The 18,917-nt window shown below is 38.7% G+C and overlaps 1 protein-coding gene and 1 pseudogene across 1 annotated transcript; both read left to right on the forward strand.

The window, feature by feature from the left end:
- The first annotated feature begins 779 nt into the window (after window positions 1–779).
- Window positions 780–1,252, forward strand: LOC116481974 (small nuclear ribonucleoprotein E-like). Its single transcript, XM_032753481.2, has one exon. The coding sequence runs from the start codon at window positions 819–821 to the stop codon at window positions 1,095–1,097; it is 279 nt and encodes a 92-aa protein (XP_032609372.1). The 5' UTR covers window positions 780–818; the 3' UTR covers window positions 1,098–1,252.
- A 9,708-nt stretch (window positions 1,253–10,960) lies between these two features.
- Window positions 10,961–11,807, forward strand: LOC116482321 (mesoderm-specific transcript homolog protein-like; annotated as a pseudogene).
- Window positions 11,808–18,917: the final 7,110 nt, after the last annotated feature.

Genomic DNA, 18,917 nt, shown 5'->3' on the forward strand with positions numbered 1-18,917 from the left:
GATGAGTAGCGCTCTGGAACTGTGGATTTTTTGGCAAGAATTATAGCTCTTATTTATTTTGGAGGACCCATGCAGCTTTCTAAGCAAATATATGTAGAAAATTCCCCCCAAAATAAACACTACAGGTAATTGCCTGATAGATGAAGTTGACATTTTGGCTTTGTGATTTGCTATGATATGTAAAAATCTAATTTTCTCCATGGAATTATGCCACTGCAAAATTGTGAGTAAATTAGAATCAGTGGTTTACTTAAAATGTGAGTAATAACTTCTGTTATGATGTATCAACATTTATTTACAGTTTCTTAAATCGACCTAAATCCACTTGGCAAAATGTTAACTAGGTGAATAAATATGGCAGCGGAGTGATAGAGACTTCAGTTTTTTCTTTCTGGGTTTATGCATCAAAAATCTCCTTGAGAATGTACTTGATTGAAGTTTTGAGATCTTTTGTACACTTTTGAATTGACAATAAGTTCATCAGGTTTGTAATAAATTCAAAATTTATCTAAATCAAAGGTTCTTAGCACTTTACCACCTGATCTGTGAGACAAGAAGCTGACAACAGCCTGGAAGAGTGCTTCTTTTAATGATCCATTTCTACATCTTGATATTCTCAATCACCATGTAAAGAATTAGAATGTCATGGCAAACAGTCAAAGCATTGGAAAAATCTACCTCTTAGAGATACATTTGCAATGAAAAAAAAGGGGGGGTTCAAACTAGATCTAACAACATCTCCAAATAAATAGTTAACAAAAAGTTGCTCGGTTGCTCTCAGAGGCAGCGTGCGAGTGTGCTCTTTGTGAAATTCCACCATGGTGTACCGTGGCCAGGGCCACAAAGTGCAGAAGGTTATGGTGCAGCCCATCAACCTCATCTTCAGATACTTACAAAATAGATCGTGGATTCAGGTGTGGCTCTATGAGCAGGTGAATATGCGGATAGAAGGCTGTATCATTGGTTTTGATGAGTATATGAACCTTGTATTAGATGATGCAGAAGAGATTCATTCTAAAACAAAGTCAAGAAAACAACTGGGTCGGATCATGCTAAAAGGAGATAATATTACTCTGCTACAAAGTGTCTCCAACTAGAAATGATCAATGAAGTGAGAAATTGTTGAGAAGGATACAGTTTGTTTTTAGATGTCCTTCGTCCAATATGAACATTTATTCATATTGTTTTGATTACCCTTATGTTATTACAAGATGGCAACAAATACTGTGGGATTGTTTGTATTAAAAAAAAAAAGTTGCTTATTAATTGTCACCATAAAGCAGAAAACAAGGGCCTTTGCATGTTTTGGTAGTCTGCCTTAAGCTCTTGTTAACATTTTAAAATTAATTTGAAACCTCTAATAGAAGCTAGTTTTTTAAATCCACTTTGAGCTTTTTAAAAATGATAATTATAAAGGCCAAGTATCTTGGAATAATATGCAATCATTTCTATGGGTTGATTTACAAGTGGGATAAGTTATCTTATGTATCAGTATTTCTTTCCTTTAAATTTATTTTAAGGGCCATGTGTGAGTAAATATATGGGGATGCTCATCACAGTACTATACATTATAAACAAAATATTAGAAATAATTAAATGTTAAAGAAATGTTCAAAATTATGGAACTAAATAAATTTCAGTATACTATATAATAGAATATCATGTAGCCATTAAAAATGATGACGTAAAACAGGACTGACAGAACAATGATGGACTAGTAAGTGAAAACAACGTGTTACCAACAGTATGCATAATATTATATAATTTTTGATGTATATGTGTGTGATAGTCAGCCTCTAAGATGGCCTCCTGTGACCCTTACTTCCTTTTCTCCCAACTACCCATGGCCCCCTGCCCCCTGCCATTGGATAGTTTGACCAGTATAACCAACATCGTGTGCAGAAATGATGGGTTGTGACTTCTGAGGCAAAGTATGCATAACATTTTGGCCTCTGAATTGCTATCTTGAATCACTCCTTCTGGGGAAAGCCAGCTGCCATGTAAACATGACTCAAGCAACTATATAGAAAGGTCCATGTAGCAAGGAACTGAGGCCTCCTGCCAACAACCAGCACCAAGCTAGAGTGCACCATCTTGGAAGCAAATCCTCTAGCCCCAGTGAAGCCTTCCAATGACATCTTGACTGTAACTGCATGAGAAGCCCTGAGTAAGAACCACCCAGGTAAGCCACTCCCAAATTCCTGACACACACAAGCTGTGTGAAATAATAAATATTTATTGTTTGAGCCACTAAGTTTTGGTGTAATTTGTTACATGGCAATAGATATTGTATTTTTGAAAAAAACATGGAAAATCATATCTCAAAATATTAGCAATGAATATATGGAAGTGGCACAGTGAGATTATAGATTTTATACTTTCCTATACTGTCTTTATGTTTTTAATAAACATAGATACTGTTTATAGGGGGAAATACTTTATTTTGAAAAATATTCTTCCTTTTGGGGAAAGAGGTGAAACTGGTCTAGAACTTTATATCCTGGTCAAAGGTTCCAAATATTATGGGGGAGCAGCAGTGAGATTAGGGAAAGTGGCTATAATTGCCACCTTCTGGCAAATGTGCCAGAGGATGAAGGGCAGGAAGACAGTTTTGTGTCACTGAAATTGAAAAAGCAAGTCTAACAAAGGTTTTCCACAATCTTCCCAGCAAGTATAGTGAATGGCTAGTTAAGACAGCTCAAAAACAGCAGATCTACAGAAACAGTAAAATGTCTGCATAGACACATGCACATTTTATATGTCGTGAATGAGTTGGAGTCTTGCTCTTGGATTAAGAGAGAGTAAAGTTGATCTGTCATGCAGGTAAACAGGGAGCCTACATAGTGGTAGTAGGTTGCTAGAATTAATTCTCCCACTGTCTGTCATACTGTCTGAAATTCCACCATTAAGATTTCAGTCCTTTGAGCCTTGGGTAGTTTTGGAATCACCCAAAAGAGTTCTTCTTGCCCACTGCACAGATAAAGCCAATTCACTGAGATAGCAATGTTGCAGTAGAGAAACAGTTTCATAGTCACCAGACCAGCCAAGTGGAAGAATGGGAGATGTTGCTCAAATCCACCCCCTCAAAAGCTTGTAGGCTGGGGTTTAAAGGATAATTTGGTAGGCAGGGGGCTAGGAAATGGGTGCTGCTGATTGGTTGGGGATGAAATCATAGGAGGGTCCAAACTCTCTTCACGTGCTGAATCAGTTTCTGGATAGGAGTCAGTTTCTTGGTGTGAGCCACGGGTCTGGGTGGAGTCAGTTAGTAGTCAGAATGCAAAGGTCCAAAAATATCTTGCATCCAATCTTAGGTTTTGGCGATAATGATGTTATCTGTAAGAGCAATTAGGAAAGTTACAAATCTTATGATCTCCAGAACAATGGCTAGTTATCATTCAACTACGCCTACATTTTAACAAAATTCAGGCCCCTCCCATAATCCTAACCTCATGTCCTTTCACTAGTCTTACAAAGGCGGTCTTGGTCCCTGAGCAAGGAGGGGGTTAGTTCGAGGAAGTGACTGTTGCTATTTTGTTTTAAAGTAAAAACAAAGGCAGTTGGCTTGTGAGGCAGAATTAGAACCCAGTCTCCTGCTGTGAAGGTTAATTTTATGTGTCAACTTGACTCAAGCAAGATGGAGTCAGATTAGGTTTCTCTCACTGTTATAATTTGTACAAAGGCAGTTTCAGTTTTTGGTCCTCAAGGTCACCTGTCTAATGCCAAACGCTTCTATCTGAGGTGCATATTATGGAGGACTCTGACAGCTACTGGAGAGTAAGATACTTCAGGAGTGAGATCGGGGAGACACTCAAGGGAGGGTGAGCATAAACGGAGGAGAGAGAAAACAGACAGGGGATTGGAAGGCTCCCACGATAAATTGTTAGTTGAGCTTCACTTGTTTTGTTGTTGAGAGAAATTTTTCTTTAGAGATTAAATATTTCAAAATTTTCTATTGCAAACCAAAAATAGCCACATGACGTTTTAACAGTATCACCAGATCAATAAAGCAATAAAGAAATTTCCAAGTAATCATGTAAATAATAGAATGTCACTTTGTTTTTATAAAGGTATTTGAGCTTGATCTCCAATAACCTTATAAAACTCCAAGAAATCACCCTAGTTTCTCTGACCCTGCCTCTATCAGGAACAGGATTTATCCTTATATTTCTGTGTGGCTACACTGTACCCCTGAGTGTCCTGTGCTCCTCACACCCAGGAAACAGGTATCTCTTCCAGATGCATTAATGCCATCCCGAATTATAGGGCACACATCAGTTTCTGGTGTTTAAATTGACCTGTCACATTCATTTGTCTGGTGGTTCCATTTCTCAATGGAACTCCTTCCCTCCAACCAGGATCCCTACATGCCTTTCTCATTTGTCCTCTTTCCACTTTCCCCTGCACCACCTTCCTCCTCACTGATAATCCTCACTAAATTTACTTAGCCCTTTGAGCCAGTGTTGTAATACTTACAGCCATTAAGTGTTAGTGGCAAAGACAGAATTGTAACCCAGTCTCCTGCAATCAAGGTTAATTTTATGTGTCAACTTGACTAGGTCAAGGGATGCTAGATAGTTGGTAACATTATTTCTGGACGTGTCTATGTGGATGTTTCTGGAAGAGATCAGCACTTGAATCAGCGGACTGTGTAAAGATCACCATCAACAATGTGGGTAGACACCATCTAATCTGTTGAGGGCCCAGATGGAACAAAAATGCTGAGGGAGGGTGAATTCCCTTTCTCTCTTCTAGAGCTGGAGCATCCCTCTTCTCCTGCCCTGAGACATCAGGGCTCAAGGTTCTCAGGCCTTCAGACTCCAGAAATTAGACTGGCGGCCCCCCAAATTGTGAGGCCTTAAAACTCAGACTGAATTGCCTCAGTGGCTTCTCTGGTTCTCCAGCTTGCGGATAGCATGTTGTGGGACTTCTCAGCCTTCATCATCACATGGGCTAATTCCCGTAATAAATCTCTATCTGTCTGTCTGTCTGTCTGTCTATCTATCTATCTATCTATCTATCTATCTATCTATCTATCTGTCTATCTATCATCTATTTATCTATCTATTTATCTATCTATCTATCTATCTATCTATCATCTGTGTCTATACATCTATTCATCCATCTTATTAATTTTGCTTCTCTTGTGATCCCTGATCTCCTGCCTCTCTCAGCCCAGGGCTTTTTTCTCTTAATCTGTCTGGAATTCTTATGCTCTGCCTGAGTTTATAAAAGCTGGATCAAAGAGTTATACTCTTTTAACTGTGTTTTATCATATGCTCAGGCCTCCTGCAAGCCACTTACCCTCAATTTATTCTCCATCTTGCTGCAAGAATGATCTTTCCACACATAAATTTGGCTGTATCAATACCTTGCTGGAGGCTGCTTCATGGATTCCTTGCCCATAGCATGAAGTCCTAGCTCAACAGCAAGTTATAAAAGGCTTTCCACATCCTAGCCCCAGCGCAACTGTATTGGTTACTTACTGCTGTGTTAACAAACTACCTTAAAAATCATAGCTAAAACCAAAAACCATTAATTATTATACCTCAAGTGTCTCTATGTCAGCTGGAGGCTCTAATCTGGGCTTGGCTGGACCATCTTAGCGGGGGCAACTCTGCTTCACATGTTTCACATCCTTCTCCTGGAAGGAGTGGGCTAGCCCAGGCATGTCCTTTACCTGGCAATGGAAGAAACACAAGCCGGAAAAAGGAAGTGTACAAATCCTCTGGAGACCTAGGTTTGGATCTGGCACATTATCACTTCTGCCTTATTCTGTTGGTCAAAGCAAGTCCCATAGCCAAGCCCAGAGCCAGAGAAGGAGGGCTTAGTCAAATTCCATGGCAAAGGATATAGATTCAGAGAAGGATGAGGAATTGAAGCCATAAATGCAATTTACCGTATCAGCTCTGCAATCTTGTCTCCTGACATTTTCTACCTGGAAGATTATAGGACATATGCTCCTACTATATTCATTTGCTTTTAGCCCCACAAATTACACTCTTATCATACTTTTCTCATCTGCATGCTTTTGCCCGGTGTTTTTGCTCCAATTTGACAGCTCTTTACACTTCTGTGTACACCCCACCCCAGACAATTAATACCTTCTTATTTATTTATTATTTATTTATTTTTGAGACAGAGGCTTGCTCTGTTCCCCAGGCTGGAGTGCAATGGCACGATTTCGGCTTACTGCAAACTCCGTCTCCTGGATTCAAGCAATTCTCCTGCCTCAGCCTCCTGAGTAGCTGGGATTACAGGCGCCCACCACCATGCCCAGCTAATTTTTGTATTTTCAGTAGTGATGGGGTTTCACCATGTTGACCAGGCTGGTCTCGAGCTCCTGACCTCAGGTGATCCACCCGCCTCAGCCTCCCAACGTGCTGACATTACAGGCATAAGCCACCGTGCCTGGTCTACCTTTTTATTTTTTAAGACTGAAGTCAGAGTCATCTCCAGAAAAACCTCTCTGGGGTGCTAAAGCCAGTTTATATGTGCTTGGAAGAGCTAAGGGTTAGCATCTCTCCTCAACTCCTTGTTCAGTGATGACATGTTAGAACATTGGAATCAGCACCCACGGGAATATTTACACCACAGAAATTTGGCAACTACAAATCAGAGCTTTTTCTCTCTTCCTGAAGATTGTGCTCTTAAAGATTTAGCAGCAGAATGCCGAAGCCTCTCTTAACACACTCACCTCTTCAGTCTGTCTTTCTATTATCCTAAATACCTAGATTCTTTGTGTCATCCTAAATTTCTTCATGTCTTTCCAACTAGATGGTAAGTCCCAGCAGTCAAATAATGTGTCTTATTGGTCTCAGGATCCCCAGCACTGAGCACATCAACACTCAGTGGGCATGCAATGAATGTGCATAAAATGAAAGATGTAAACGACCAGCTGTTGTTTGGGTTGACAAGATGGCCATGAGATACGAGGGTGTCACAAAAAGGTTTGCCTAGAAAAAAAAAGGAAACATATCTTTTTCCTCCAGCCTACCACTGCTTGTTGCATCAAATCTCTAGCAAGTCCCGGAGGGTAATATTCATCCTCTTCGAAGGGGACTGGTGAGTCCTTCAGTATCTATTGCTACACTGGTGTGGAATCATTTCTTGAAAGATTCAGAACGTATAACAGAGGTTTTCTTTGGAGCATGGTTTGGGAGGTGCATTTTGAGGGAGCAGAGGCAGTGGTGTAGTCTGTTGCAACCAGCCTTCCCATACAGAGGGGACTGAGAGTGTAAAATTGGAATTGAAGGCTTCCACTGAAGTGACGCAAAAATGATGGACACATCACAAACGCTGCACTTAATATGGTGAGTCATGGGCACTTCTGGTTTGGACTAGATTGAATGAGGGACGTTGAGTTAAAGGCACTTATCGTGGGAGGATACATTCATAGGTAACCTTTTGCAAGTGCTTTGACCTATTTTTCCTTTTTAAGCTACACACAGCCTAATTCTAATTTTGAAGAAGAGTTTCTAAAATTTCTACAGTGTAAGATTAATCCTCAGTGTCTGTGGCATTTTTATGACAGCTTTGACTTTTAAAGCGGAACCAAATTTCATTTGGAAAACGAGCCAACCAAGCATGTCTCCGTTAAAAAATTGAGCCTTGGTGCTGTTGTTCCGTCACTCCCACTTCTAAGGTAAACGCACATCAGTAATTTGAGATGTGCAAAGGCCTGGTGTCCAGAGCTAGCATGGGGTGAATTGGGGGACTGTGGGGATGGTGGTGTCTAGCGGAGGAAAAGCAGATTGTTTCACAGATCACACGACATAAGTAAATCAGGAGACTGATGTCTAAATACAGGCTGGTAAGTTTGGGGGACAGTGGGGATGTGCTAATCACTAGGAGTGGAAGGAGCTGTGAGCATTGGCTACTTTTAGTGACTGAGGTTGTTAGAGAGGAGTCTTACACTTTAGGAATTGCAGTTAGAGGCTGAGAAGTCCAGAGTCAGCCTCTGAGTGTCAGTGCCCCTAACCTGCTCATGGGCTTTGCCAGCAGTCTCTGGCTGTAATATATGGGATTGGTGATTGCACTGCCGAACTCTGGCAAAACACTCTTAGATCTTGTTATTTGCTTAGGAAAAGAGCCTGATTTTTTGTTTGTTTGTTTTGTCTTTTTGTTTGTTTTTGTTTTTGTTTTGCAAAAATAGTTGATAATGTGCATGTTTCCTCTCAATTATAGCTGGTTTTTCTGTGTTTCTGTTTTAAAGTTGGGGTTGAATGAAGGTGGAAAATATAAATTTGTTGCATGAGGAAATGAGTGGGACCTTAAATAAAGGCATGCATTCCTCTATCCAACAGGGCATTTTTTTTTTTTTTAAGGCTAAGCACCTTGGTAACTAAACCCCTTAAAATAGCTACAAAGGTTATATATTGGCTGAATTACTTTAAAGGCTTGGGTTTATTTCTGTGGACCTGAATTGCTAAGAATTAGAGTATAGAAGTGAGGCTGATCTTTTGGAGTAATAAACATCATAATTATAAGTAAATATGCAAAGACTTAACAAGAAGAACGACAAAAGACTTAGCAAATAGAAAGATGTTGGATTAATGAGAATAAATTGAACACATATATATAACTGTGCATCCTTCAAAAATCGTTATTAAATATATATTTAATTTATGATATTAAACACATATTTAAGAAGAATAAACCAGCCTGGCCAACATGGCAAAACCCCGTCTCTACTAAAAACACAAAAATTAGCCAGGTGTGGTGGCACACGCCTGGGATCCCAGCTACTCAGGAGTCTGAGGCAGGAGAATCAATTGAACCCCGGGGGCGGAGGTTGCAGTGAGCCAAGATTGCACCACTGCACTCCAGCCTGGATGACAGAGCAAGACCTTGTCTGAAAGAAAAAAAAAAAGAAGAAGAAGAGAAGGAGAAGAAGAAGAAGAAGAAATCACAAGGACAATGCATATGGGAAAGGAGATGATTGTAGCAAAGCTTCGAAGGCTTAAAAGCAGAAGGGCAGTGATAAATATATCGGATATCTTTCGTACCTCATTTCAAATTTTCCCAGCCTTAGGGGGGACAAGACAGCTGAGTGATATCCATGTGAGGCACTCTGAATGCACTGCAGAGGCTCTCCAATACCTGGGGACAGAAAAGAAAGGCAGAAAGGAGTCTTGTGAGAAGCGAAAAGCTGGAAGTTGAACTGAAGAGCAAAGAGAGCTGTCCAGCAACCCAAAAGGTTGGCAGCCTGGCTTAAAGCAGATATAAATCTCCCATAGCTAAAACATGAGGGCTGGGCAATAAAGCACAAAAAGATCTTTAGAGTCACTCCAGTGCTCATATCCCAAGCCCAGTCTGAGGGAAAGTCCTAATCCCTTCCTCAAAATACTTGCAGCCAAGGTGAGTGAATCTAGCTAAAGCTGCAACCAAGTCCAACTACCGATTAAATTGACTCAGGCTGCCACACTCATGGACTGGCCCAAAAGAGGTGTGCCCTTTTCTGGAGGTAAATATTAGTGCTTAAAATGTTCTTTTTTTTCTTTCATAGAGATTAGGTCTCACTATGTTGCCAGGCTCGTCTTGAACTCCTGGGCTCAAATGATCCTCCCACCTCAGCCTCCCAAAGTGTTAGGATTATAGGTGCAAGCTACCACGCCTGGCCAATGTGAAGAAGTAAGAAGATATGACCTATGTTAAAAGAGGTCAGTAGAAGCCAACCCGGAGATGATTTTAACGTTGGAATTATCAGATATGGACTTTAAAATAAGTAGAAAAAATATGTTAAAGTATCCAGTGGAAAACATGTGTGAATAGATAGGGAACATAAGCAGACAGCCAAAAACTATTAAAAAGAACCAAATGAAAATCTTACAAATAAAAAAATTGATATTGGAAGTGAAGAATTTTTAATGTGTTTAACAGCAAACTGGACACGGCAAAGGATAAGTGGGTCAATAGAAGCGCAGTATCTGTAGAAGTGCAAAACATACTGAATATTGCCAAGATAAATAAAAAAGACCTAAATAATAAAGGTGTATATACACACACACACACACACACACACACACACACACACACCTTAATGCTTTGCACAGCTCAGTATTGTTTAGATGCTCATTCTCCCTAACCTAATCTATAGATTGATGGTAGATTCAGCAGAAATCCAACAAATTCTCTAAGTCTCACCTCTTGTTCCAGCCGTAACTGTAGAGGCCAGTTTTGAGCATGCTTCGAACACCTTCATAGAAATCTAAACTGACAATGCCTCTCTTGGGCTTTTTTGATGTCAAGTGGCAGGATGCCTGGAGGAACCTGGTTGACAGCTCACATAGAAGTGCCCCGAAGCTGTGGCCAACAATATAATGCATTCTTCTCTCTCCTTTCTTAACTCACCCCCATTCCTAACTCTCAGGATCATACCCACACATACACATTTTGCGCATCAGCCTTTGTCTCAGGATCTGCTTTTGAGGAATCCAGACAAGACAATAACTGATTCAGCAGACTTGAAAAAGTTGAATCTTATGCCAGCAGTGGAAAAATCCAAGAAGAAACTTGTAGCATGGAAATGTCCAAGGGCTCAGAAGTTAATGACATTGGGTGCCTCTGGAAGTGGGTGAAGAAAGGATAAAAACAGAAAGACTTAAAAAAATAGTTAGATTTTGAATTTCCTTACCAATTCCATTTATTAGAATGATGGCCTTAGTATCACCTTAGCAGAATTTTTGAGGTTTGTTCTCTCTAGTAAGAGGACTGAGGGCTATGAGACGTTAGGACAGTTGAGGATAGAGATTTAGTGAAAATGTACATGCTGAATTTTAAAACCTCTCCTCTCCCTCTTCAACCCTTTCACTTATTTTGTTTCTAGAATGCTGGCAGTCAGCTTTAGATCCTCTAGACAAGAGATTAGAAGACTCTACACTAAGAAATCCAACTAGCCAGCATGCACAACTGATTTCCCCAAGCATGAAGTCCTGCAGCCCAGGTCTTAACCTGAATCAGGATGAGGGGGTGGTGGGTCAAGGTGGGGCTGTTCAAGGTGCCCCTGCTTGCCGCATACCTGCACATCCCACCCCCTCAGCTCTCCCTTGCCCTTCACTCATGGAAGTCTTCAGGCAAGTTTTTCACTTATAAGGGATGGCCTGTCTTCTACCAAGACTCTGTGGATGTGGTTGGAAGTCCAGAGATAGTTGTTCTTTTACGTGGCTTTCCAACATCCAGCTATGATTGGTACAAGATTTGGGAAGGTCTGACCTTGAGATTTCATTGAGTGATTGTCCTTGATTTCTTAGGCTTTGGCTTCAATAACAAACTGAGACCATATCACTATTCCATATTTGAGCAGGCCAGCATCCTGGAAGCGCTTTTGTGGCATCTGTCTGTCAACTGGAGATATATTTCCTGAGACTCACTGTCTACTCCTTCTCCAAAAGCTACTCAAACATGGAGATGTGCTGTCACCCATCCTCACGCGGCTGATGAACTTCTTTGTATTCTCTCGAGGTCTCACGCCAGTCTTTGGGCCATACACTCAGCCCTCTGAAAGTGAGCGGTTCCGCAATAATGACAGGAATTCATCTCTGACAGTCTCTTAGAGTACATCAATCAGAGGAAGCAGTTTAGAAAGGGCTGGGTGGGAGCTCTTGCCTCTGAAACTGTCTCCATTCATTGTATCTATGGGCCATTGGATCCTGTAAATCCCTATCCAGAGTTTTTGGAGCTGTACAGGAAAATGCTGCTGCAGTCCATAGTGTCGATTCTGGATGACCGCATTAGCCACTATCCACAGCTAGCCAGAAGATCCCAGGGGCTTCTCGAATGCATATATGGGCATCACCAACTCCTTCTGAGCTGGAAAGAGTAGCTTCCCTCTATTATTTCCCCTATTCCCTTATATGTTGTGTATTCCACTTAGGAAGAAATGCCCAAAAGACATCCTAGCCATCAAACACTATTCTCTCACAAAGTCCACTTTACTCAAATTGGTGAACAGTATGTAGGGAGAAGCCAGCAGGAGCTCTGACTAAGGCTGACATAATAGTCTACCTCGGGCCGGGCGCGGTGGCTCACGCTTGTAATCCCAGCACTTTGGGAGGCCGAGGCGGGCGGATCACGAGGTCAGGAGATGGAGACCACGGTGAAACCCCGTCTCTACTAAAAATACAAAAAAATTAGCCGGGCGTGGTGGCGGGCGCCTGTAGTCCCAGCTACTCGGAGAGGCTGAGGCAGGAGGATGGCGTGAACCCGGGAGGCAGAGCTTGCAGTGAGCCAAGATTGCGCCACTGCACTCCAGCCTGGGCGACAGAGCGAGACTCCGTCTCAAAAAAAAAAAAAAAAAAAAAAAAAAAGTCTACCCCCCATTTCTTTGACTTCTGATCAAATGTATAGACTTGCCTTTGTTTTTGTGTTACTAAGAAATTCTGATGAGCACTGCTACTCACTGATGCAGAAAGACGTTCTTTTGCCTAGAAGGCTTTTTAACACTTTGGACTTTTCTGAAGTATTTAGAAGTGCTAATTTCTGGTCCAGCCCCAACAGGAATTCTACAATGAGAATGAGAAGTGGGTTTCTTTACCTCTCCTTGAATGGCTTTTTAAAAGTTCTTTAAGCAACACAGAGCTGAGTCTCCTTTGTCATACTTTTGGATATAGTTTCATCAGCTGTTTTTAATTATAAACATTTTGTTAAAAGAGATATTGGTTTAAATAATGTAGTGTTCTAAGTATGATTTAGCACCATGATTTACCTACACATTACATATATTTTATAAGGATGCTAAACCAACGCATCCTTACTGTGTCAGAGTAGTGAACTTAATTAAACATGTTTCATTTCTGAATAAATTGAACTAAATCCAAACTATTTACAGAATTTCCTAAAATCACAGGACATTAAGGACCAATAGCACCTGTGCCAGAGATTTACTATTACTAGATAGGAAGACCAATTCTAACAGCAAGTAACAATCTGCGATTCCTCATACCTCAGTGCTTAGAAGCATGTCTCTCTTGAGCTACCATAGAAGGGAGAGACTGTTTTGTAGTCCAAATCACCACGCAGAATGTACATTGATTCTTTTATGATGACTGCTTAATTTCCCATTGCCTGTGCCAGAGAGGCTTTTTTATGTAGCTCATTAATTCCTGTACTTTACAGACAGGAAAGTTCCAGAAACATTAAGAACAAATTCTGAAAGATCTATGAGCAAATGGTGCTGAATACTTTTTTTTAAGCCACATTTTATTGGCTTAGTCAAAGCAGGATTATTAAGTGATTATTTACAATTCTTTCTTTCTTTCTTTTTTTTTTTTTTTTTTTTTGAGACCGAGTCTTGCTCTGTCACCCAGGCTGGAGTGCAGTGGCACGAACTCGGCTCACTGCAAGCTCCGCCTCCCGGAATCATGCCATTCTCCTGCCTCAGCCTCCTGAGCAGCTAGGACTACAGGTGCCGGCCACCATGCCTGGCTAATTTTTTTTTTTTTGTATTTTTTTCTGAGGTGGAGTCTCGCTCTGTCGCCCAGGCTGGAGTGCAGTGGCGCCATCTCGGCTCACTGCAAGCTCCGCCTCCCGGGTTCACGCCATTCTCCTGCCTCAGCCTCCCGAGAAGCTGGGACTACAGGCACCTGCTACCACGCCTGGCTAATTTTTTTTATTTTTAGTAGAGACGGGGTTTCACCGTGTTAGCCAGGTTGGTCTCAATCTCCTGACCTCATTATCTACCCGCCTTGGCCTCCAAAAGTGCTGGGATTACAGGCGTGAGCCGCCGTGACCGGCCCTAAAATTCATATTTTTAAAATAGTAACTTCAAGTATAACAACTTTGAAACTGGAATAAGTGTTTATTTCCTATCAATAAAAATGAATTGTGACAAAAAAAAAATCCAACTAATGTAAGAGAAAAAAGTCCTAAAGATACTGGCATCGGGCCTGGTGCATTAGCTCATTCCTATAATTCCAACACTTTGGGAGGCTGAAGTGGGCAGATCACTTGAGGCCAGGAGTTCAAGACCAGCCTGGACAACATCGCAAAACCCTGTCTCTACTAAAAATACAAAAATTATATGGTAGCACACGCCTATAATCCCAGCTACTTGGGAGGGTAAGGCAGGAGAATCACTTGAACCCGGGAGACAGAGGTTGCAGTGAGCCGAGATCACACCACTGCACTCCAGCCTGAGTGATAGAGCAAGACTCTGTCTCAAAAAACAAAACAAAACAAAACAAAAAAGAAAAACAAAAAAAAACATACTGGCATCAAGGTTTTCCCACATGAATGACTCAGTCAGAATACCACAGTCAGCAGGTCTCACCCATTTGGACAAATTTTCCAATCAGTTTTTTTTTTAAACCCCATTTTTAAATATGAATAAACAGCTATGAACTAGTAAACACCTAAGGAAGCCTATATCATGAATGACAGAAATCAAAACAACTAACAGAAAACAACAAAACTTGGAAAAAGTAGAGACAAAGCAGGAAGATGAAACTCCAGAACTTCAGAAAGAAAAAAGAAACTATTATTAATAGCCTCTGAACTATAAAAGGATTCATGAAATAGGAAGAGGTTTTGTGAGAAAAAAAAAAAAAAAAGAACAAGGAACACTTGTCTTGGTTGTTTGTGCTGCTATAATAGAATAATGAGACTAATTTGCTAAAGAATAGAAATATAATCTCTCATAGTTCTGGTGACTGCGAAGTCCAAGCTCAAGGTGCTAACAGCTTTGGTGTCTTGGGAGGGCCTGGTCTCCAGTTCCAAGATGGTGCCTTGGAGTCTTCATCCTCCAGAGGGGAAGAATGCCATTCCTCAAATAGCAGAAGAGCAGAAGAGAGGTGACTCACTCTCAGAAGCTCTTTTTACTTTTTGTAGAGTAATTAATCCATTCATGAGTGCTCTGCCCATTTGGCCCCATCTCCCAACACTGTTACATTGAGAATTAATTTTCAACATGAGTTTTGGAGGGGACAAAAACATTCCAACCATGACATACCTTTTGAAACTTAAAAGTATAATATATAAATAAAATTCAATAGAAAGCTCGTAAAATAAAGTTGAGAAAATCTTTCTTAAAGCAAAAAATAAACTTTAAAAATGAAGATCAAATAAATGAGAGAAAATACAAGATAATTATGTTACTTCCCCCTTATTAGATCCTACATTTGAATAATATGAATTCCAGAAAAGGATGGAGGACATGCAGCATATCATTGTGAAATTTCAGAACATAGGATAAAGAAAAAAAAAAATCCATAAGCTTTCAGAGAGAAGGAGAGAGAGAAAAATAAAACAAGCCACATATGAAGAATCAAGGATCAGATTTCACACCACCACCAGATGCTAGAAAACAATCGAGCAATATCTTTTAAAATCCTGAGCAAATATATTTTCCCACTAGATTTCTATACCCAACTAAACTATCAATAAAGAAAGGCTGTAGACCAAAGAAAATATGGGCTTTCAGGAGCTCACAAAAATTACATCTCATGTACCTTTTCCCAGGAAGCCAGCTAGTAGATAATGTGCTGCACAAAAATAAAAGCATAAAGACACTGGATCCAAGAAGAAAGAAGTCAAAGAAATTCTCAAAACTTTGGTGAAATGAATTCCCAGGAATAGAGTGTGAAGCAGGCCTAGAGTGGGGCAGGTCAGAAGATGCCAGGAGAGATTAATCCAAGTAAAGAAAACAATAGAACACCCTGGTGTGTCTGAATACAGAGAGGAAAGATTTGAGGTTATTAGGGGAAAATAGAAGCTGAATTAGTAACAAATAGAAAACTAAACAAAAAAAGAGCAAAGCATTACTTTAGGAAGAACAAAATTGTGCAACAAAGGAAAAGTAAAGATATTATACTCTATCTATATCGTTCATATGTATAGGTTCAATGCTATGAATAATGTTGGAATTATCATACTAATGCAAACACAGTATTAATCTAAACAGAAGTATGATATAGTTATATTGAAGGGATCATGAGACAGTTTGTATGAATGTGGGTGGTAGTAATGGTGGTGTGGTGGTCTGTGATAAAGGAATGGGAGATCATAAATAAGAGCTAAATCCTTGTTTTCCCTATATGATACCTAAAATTGAAAATTCAAAAGGTAGGAAACACAAGGCTGTTATTTTTATATATGGAGATAAATAACAAACAGCTAAAATAATTGAAAGTGGTTGCTATTGAAAAAGAGAATAGGTGGTGGTCGAGGGTTGAATAGTAGGATGATTTTTTTGGAATAAGTCTCATAGAATTGTTTGATTCTATCAATTATGTGAAAATCTAATTTTGAAGAAAATAAAAACAAAACTTGAAAATTATTACAGAATTATGGTATACTTATTTTTAAAAAGCAAATGGGTAAATATGGAGTGAGGTTAAATTGGCAGGACAGGACTTGTCCTTTTCACACAGGAAATGGCAGACTCAGATGGAACACTGTGAAGAAGAAATCTTGGAGCCTTTGAGGTGGTGGGGGAGGTAGCCCTATATGTGGCATAGTGTTCGTACCTACAGATTCCCACTGTCCAATTTAAATCTAATTCAGGTCACATACATAATTTAATTTTTGGAAGCAGCATTAAAGTAAGTAAAAAGGAAATAAGAAAATTAATTTTAACACTGTATTTGATTTAGCCCAATATATCCTAACTATGATCATCTCAACATCTGATAAGCACATGTACCCTAGAACTTAAAGTATAAAATATATATATAAATAAAAATTAACAAGATATTTTACATTATTTTCTTTATAGTAAGTCTTGGAACTCCACTGTCTGTTTTATACTTAGATACATCTCAATTCAAATGTTAAAGTTTCATCAGAAATACCTGAACGATATTTAGATTTTATAATATTTACAATTGAAAAAGTGGATTCACATATTCAAGTTGTTCCAAATGTACTTAAAATTTTTCCAATTACTGAATCTTGTACCAAAACCTTTTTCCGTTAGTGTTTGCATTTTTATTTCTAAAACTGGTTCATGTTTTTGCTTCAAATAATTAATTTGACTCTGAAGCAAAACCGTATCAATTTTAAAACTACATCTGTCCAAGTTAAATTAATTAACTCATATCAACTCAGTAATATTAACATTGATTTCAAAAGAGTATTGCATAAGTTGAAAAGCAATTCTAAATTTATCAATATAAACATAGTGATGTTCATGTTTTTCTTGTAATTTTTGCCGCCAATTTACCTAACAGTTGATGACAATTAAAATGTGCATCTCAATTCATTCTTTTAAAAAATGTGTAAAAACATCACTAATTTGCTTTATGAAGAATTTATATTTCAATATAAATTCTTTTTGCTTTCTGTAGAATTTAAGTTTAGATCATTCGTATGCAATCTGATATAGTTGAGAAACCATAAATTATGCTGCCATTTTTTTTTTTTTTTTACTTATTCTTTTAGTTTCAAGACAATCTTAAACTGGGGTTACTAGTATTGTAAATCTTTATAAAACTCTTCCACAACTCTTAAGCAGTCGACATTAGTAAAGAGTACACAATCATTAAATATATCATTTTCTATTTCTTTCAATAGTTCCATGCACTCGTGGTTTACAACATATACATACTGAATGATTTTAACAGCTGTATCCATGATACTTTTCATTAAAAAAAATTTAGCACAAATATTTTCAGTGTGTGTCACACAATGGAGTGAAGCAATAAGGGAATAATCCGTCTCTTGTTTTTAAATTGTGATAAATCTAGATTTTTGACCTAACATAGCAGGGTCATCATCTGTCTTGTTGATAAAACTGTTTTTTTTTTCTTATTTAGTTGAAACTCTTCTTTGACATATCTAAAACATTCAAAGCTATCTACACATTGAGTTGGTTTTTTTCTTTAGGTCAGAGACAACATTTCTAAGTAAATTCGAAAGTGTTTTTAAACAAAAATGTAACCAAAAGTGTCCAGTATTAACTGGGCACAGTCTCTTATTCTATATGGCTTGTCTAAAGCTTTAAAAAAAGGACCTTCTCATTTTTCACATTTTGAATCAATTGATCATTGGCATTGTTAGTCTTACATTCTACAGTCACTTGTTTGATGGCTTAATTGAAATTTTGCTTCTGTAAAATATCTTTTAGTTTTTTCCTCATAATTTTCTAATAAAATTTCCACAACTGAAATGATTTCTTTTACCATCTCTCCATCCAAACATGTGGGTTTGGGTTTGGTTTAGTTTGGATTTTTGTGAAAGAATTCAAGCCATTTTATACCTGACCAGAGTTACAAGATCAGATCTTGTCAAAAATTGCTTAAGACATTTTTGTTGGACATTTAATACTGATTGCAAGTGACTAATTTTTTCAATTCTTTTTTAGTTATTGAGAGAAACTTCTTATCAAATTCAATGTGTGTTTGCTTTAAATAGCTTTTAATATTGTCCATGTTATTATCCTTTTTTTTTTTTTTCTTAACAGCTTTTTTGTTTGGCTCTGTGGCAGCCAACTGCAGTTGCCATATGTTGTGAGATTTGGAACACACCTTCTTCCAGTCTCTTTTATTCTTTACTGTTCGGGTCTTAGGACTAGCTTCTGCATCTCCACTCAATTCCATATCCGTAGGACGCCTTCATTTTAAATTTGAAAATTTGCCCATACTTATTTTTTCTAACTAGAAACATAATTTAATTATATTATAATTAAACTAAGTATTTCGATTTAATTACCAATTACAGTTTACATAGGAATTGCTATAACTGGAGCTGTCTGCATGAAATATCCAAATAAACGCATTATAGTGTTATATTAGTGTATAGAAGAAAAGCATTTGAACGGAGTCAATCTGTCCACTGATTCGATCAGTGATGTGTTTGTGAATAATGCTAGAAAAAATGCTGGTGTCCCATACATGCACTACTACATCATAATGATGCCTTATGCAATGCAATGGGTAAGGTGAAATGCTGTCTCATCAAAATAGGATAAAATGGTATTGAAGAGG

The sequence above is a fragment of the Hylobates moloch genome, unplaced genomic scaffold (assembly GCF_009828535.3).
Source record: "Hylobates moloch isolate HMO894 unplaced genomic scaffold, HMol_V3 SCAFFOLD_14, whole genome shotgun sequence".
Classification (NCBI taxonomy): domain Eukaryota; kingdom Metazoa; phylum Chordata; class Mammalia; order Primates; family Hylobatidae; genus Hylobates; species Hylobates moloch.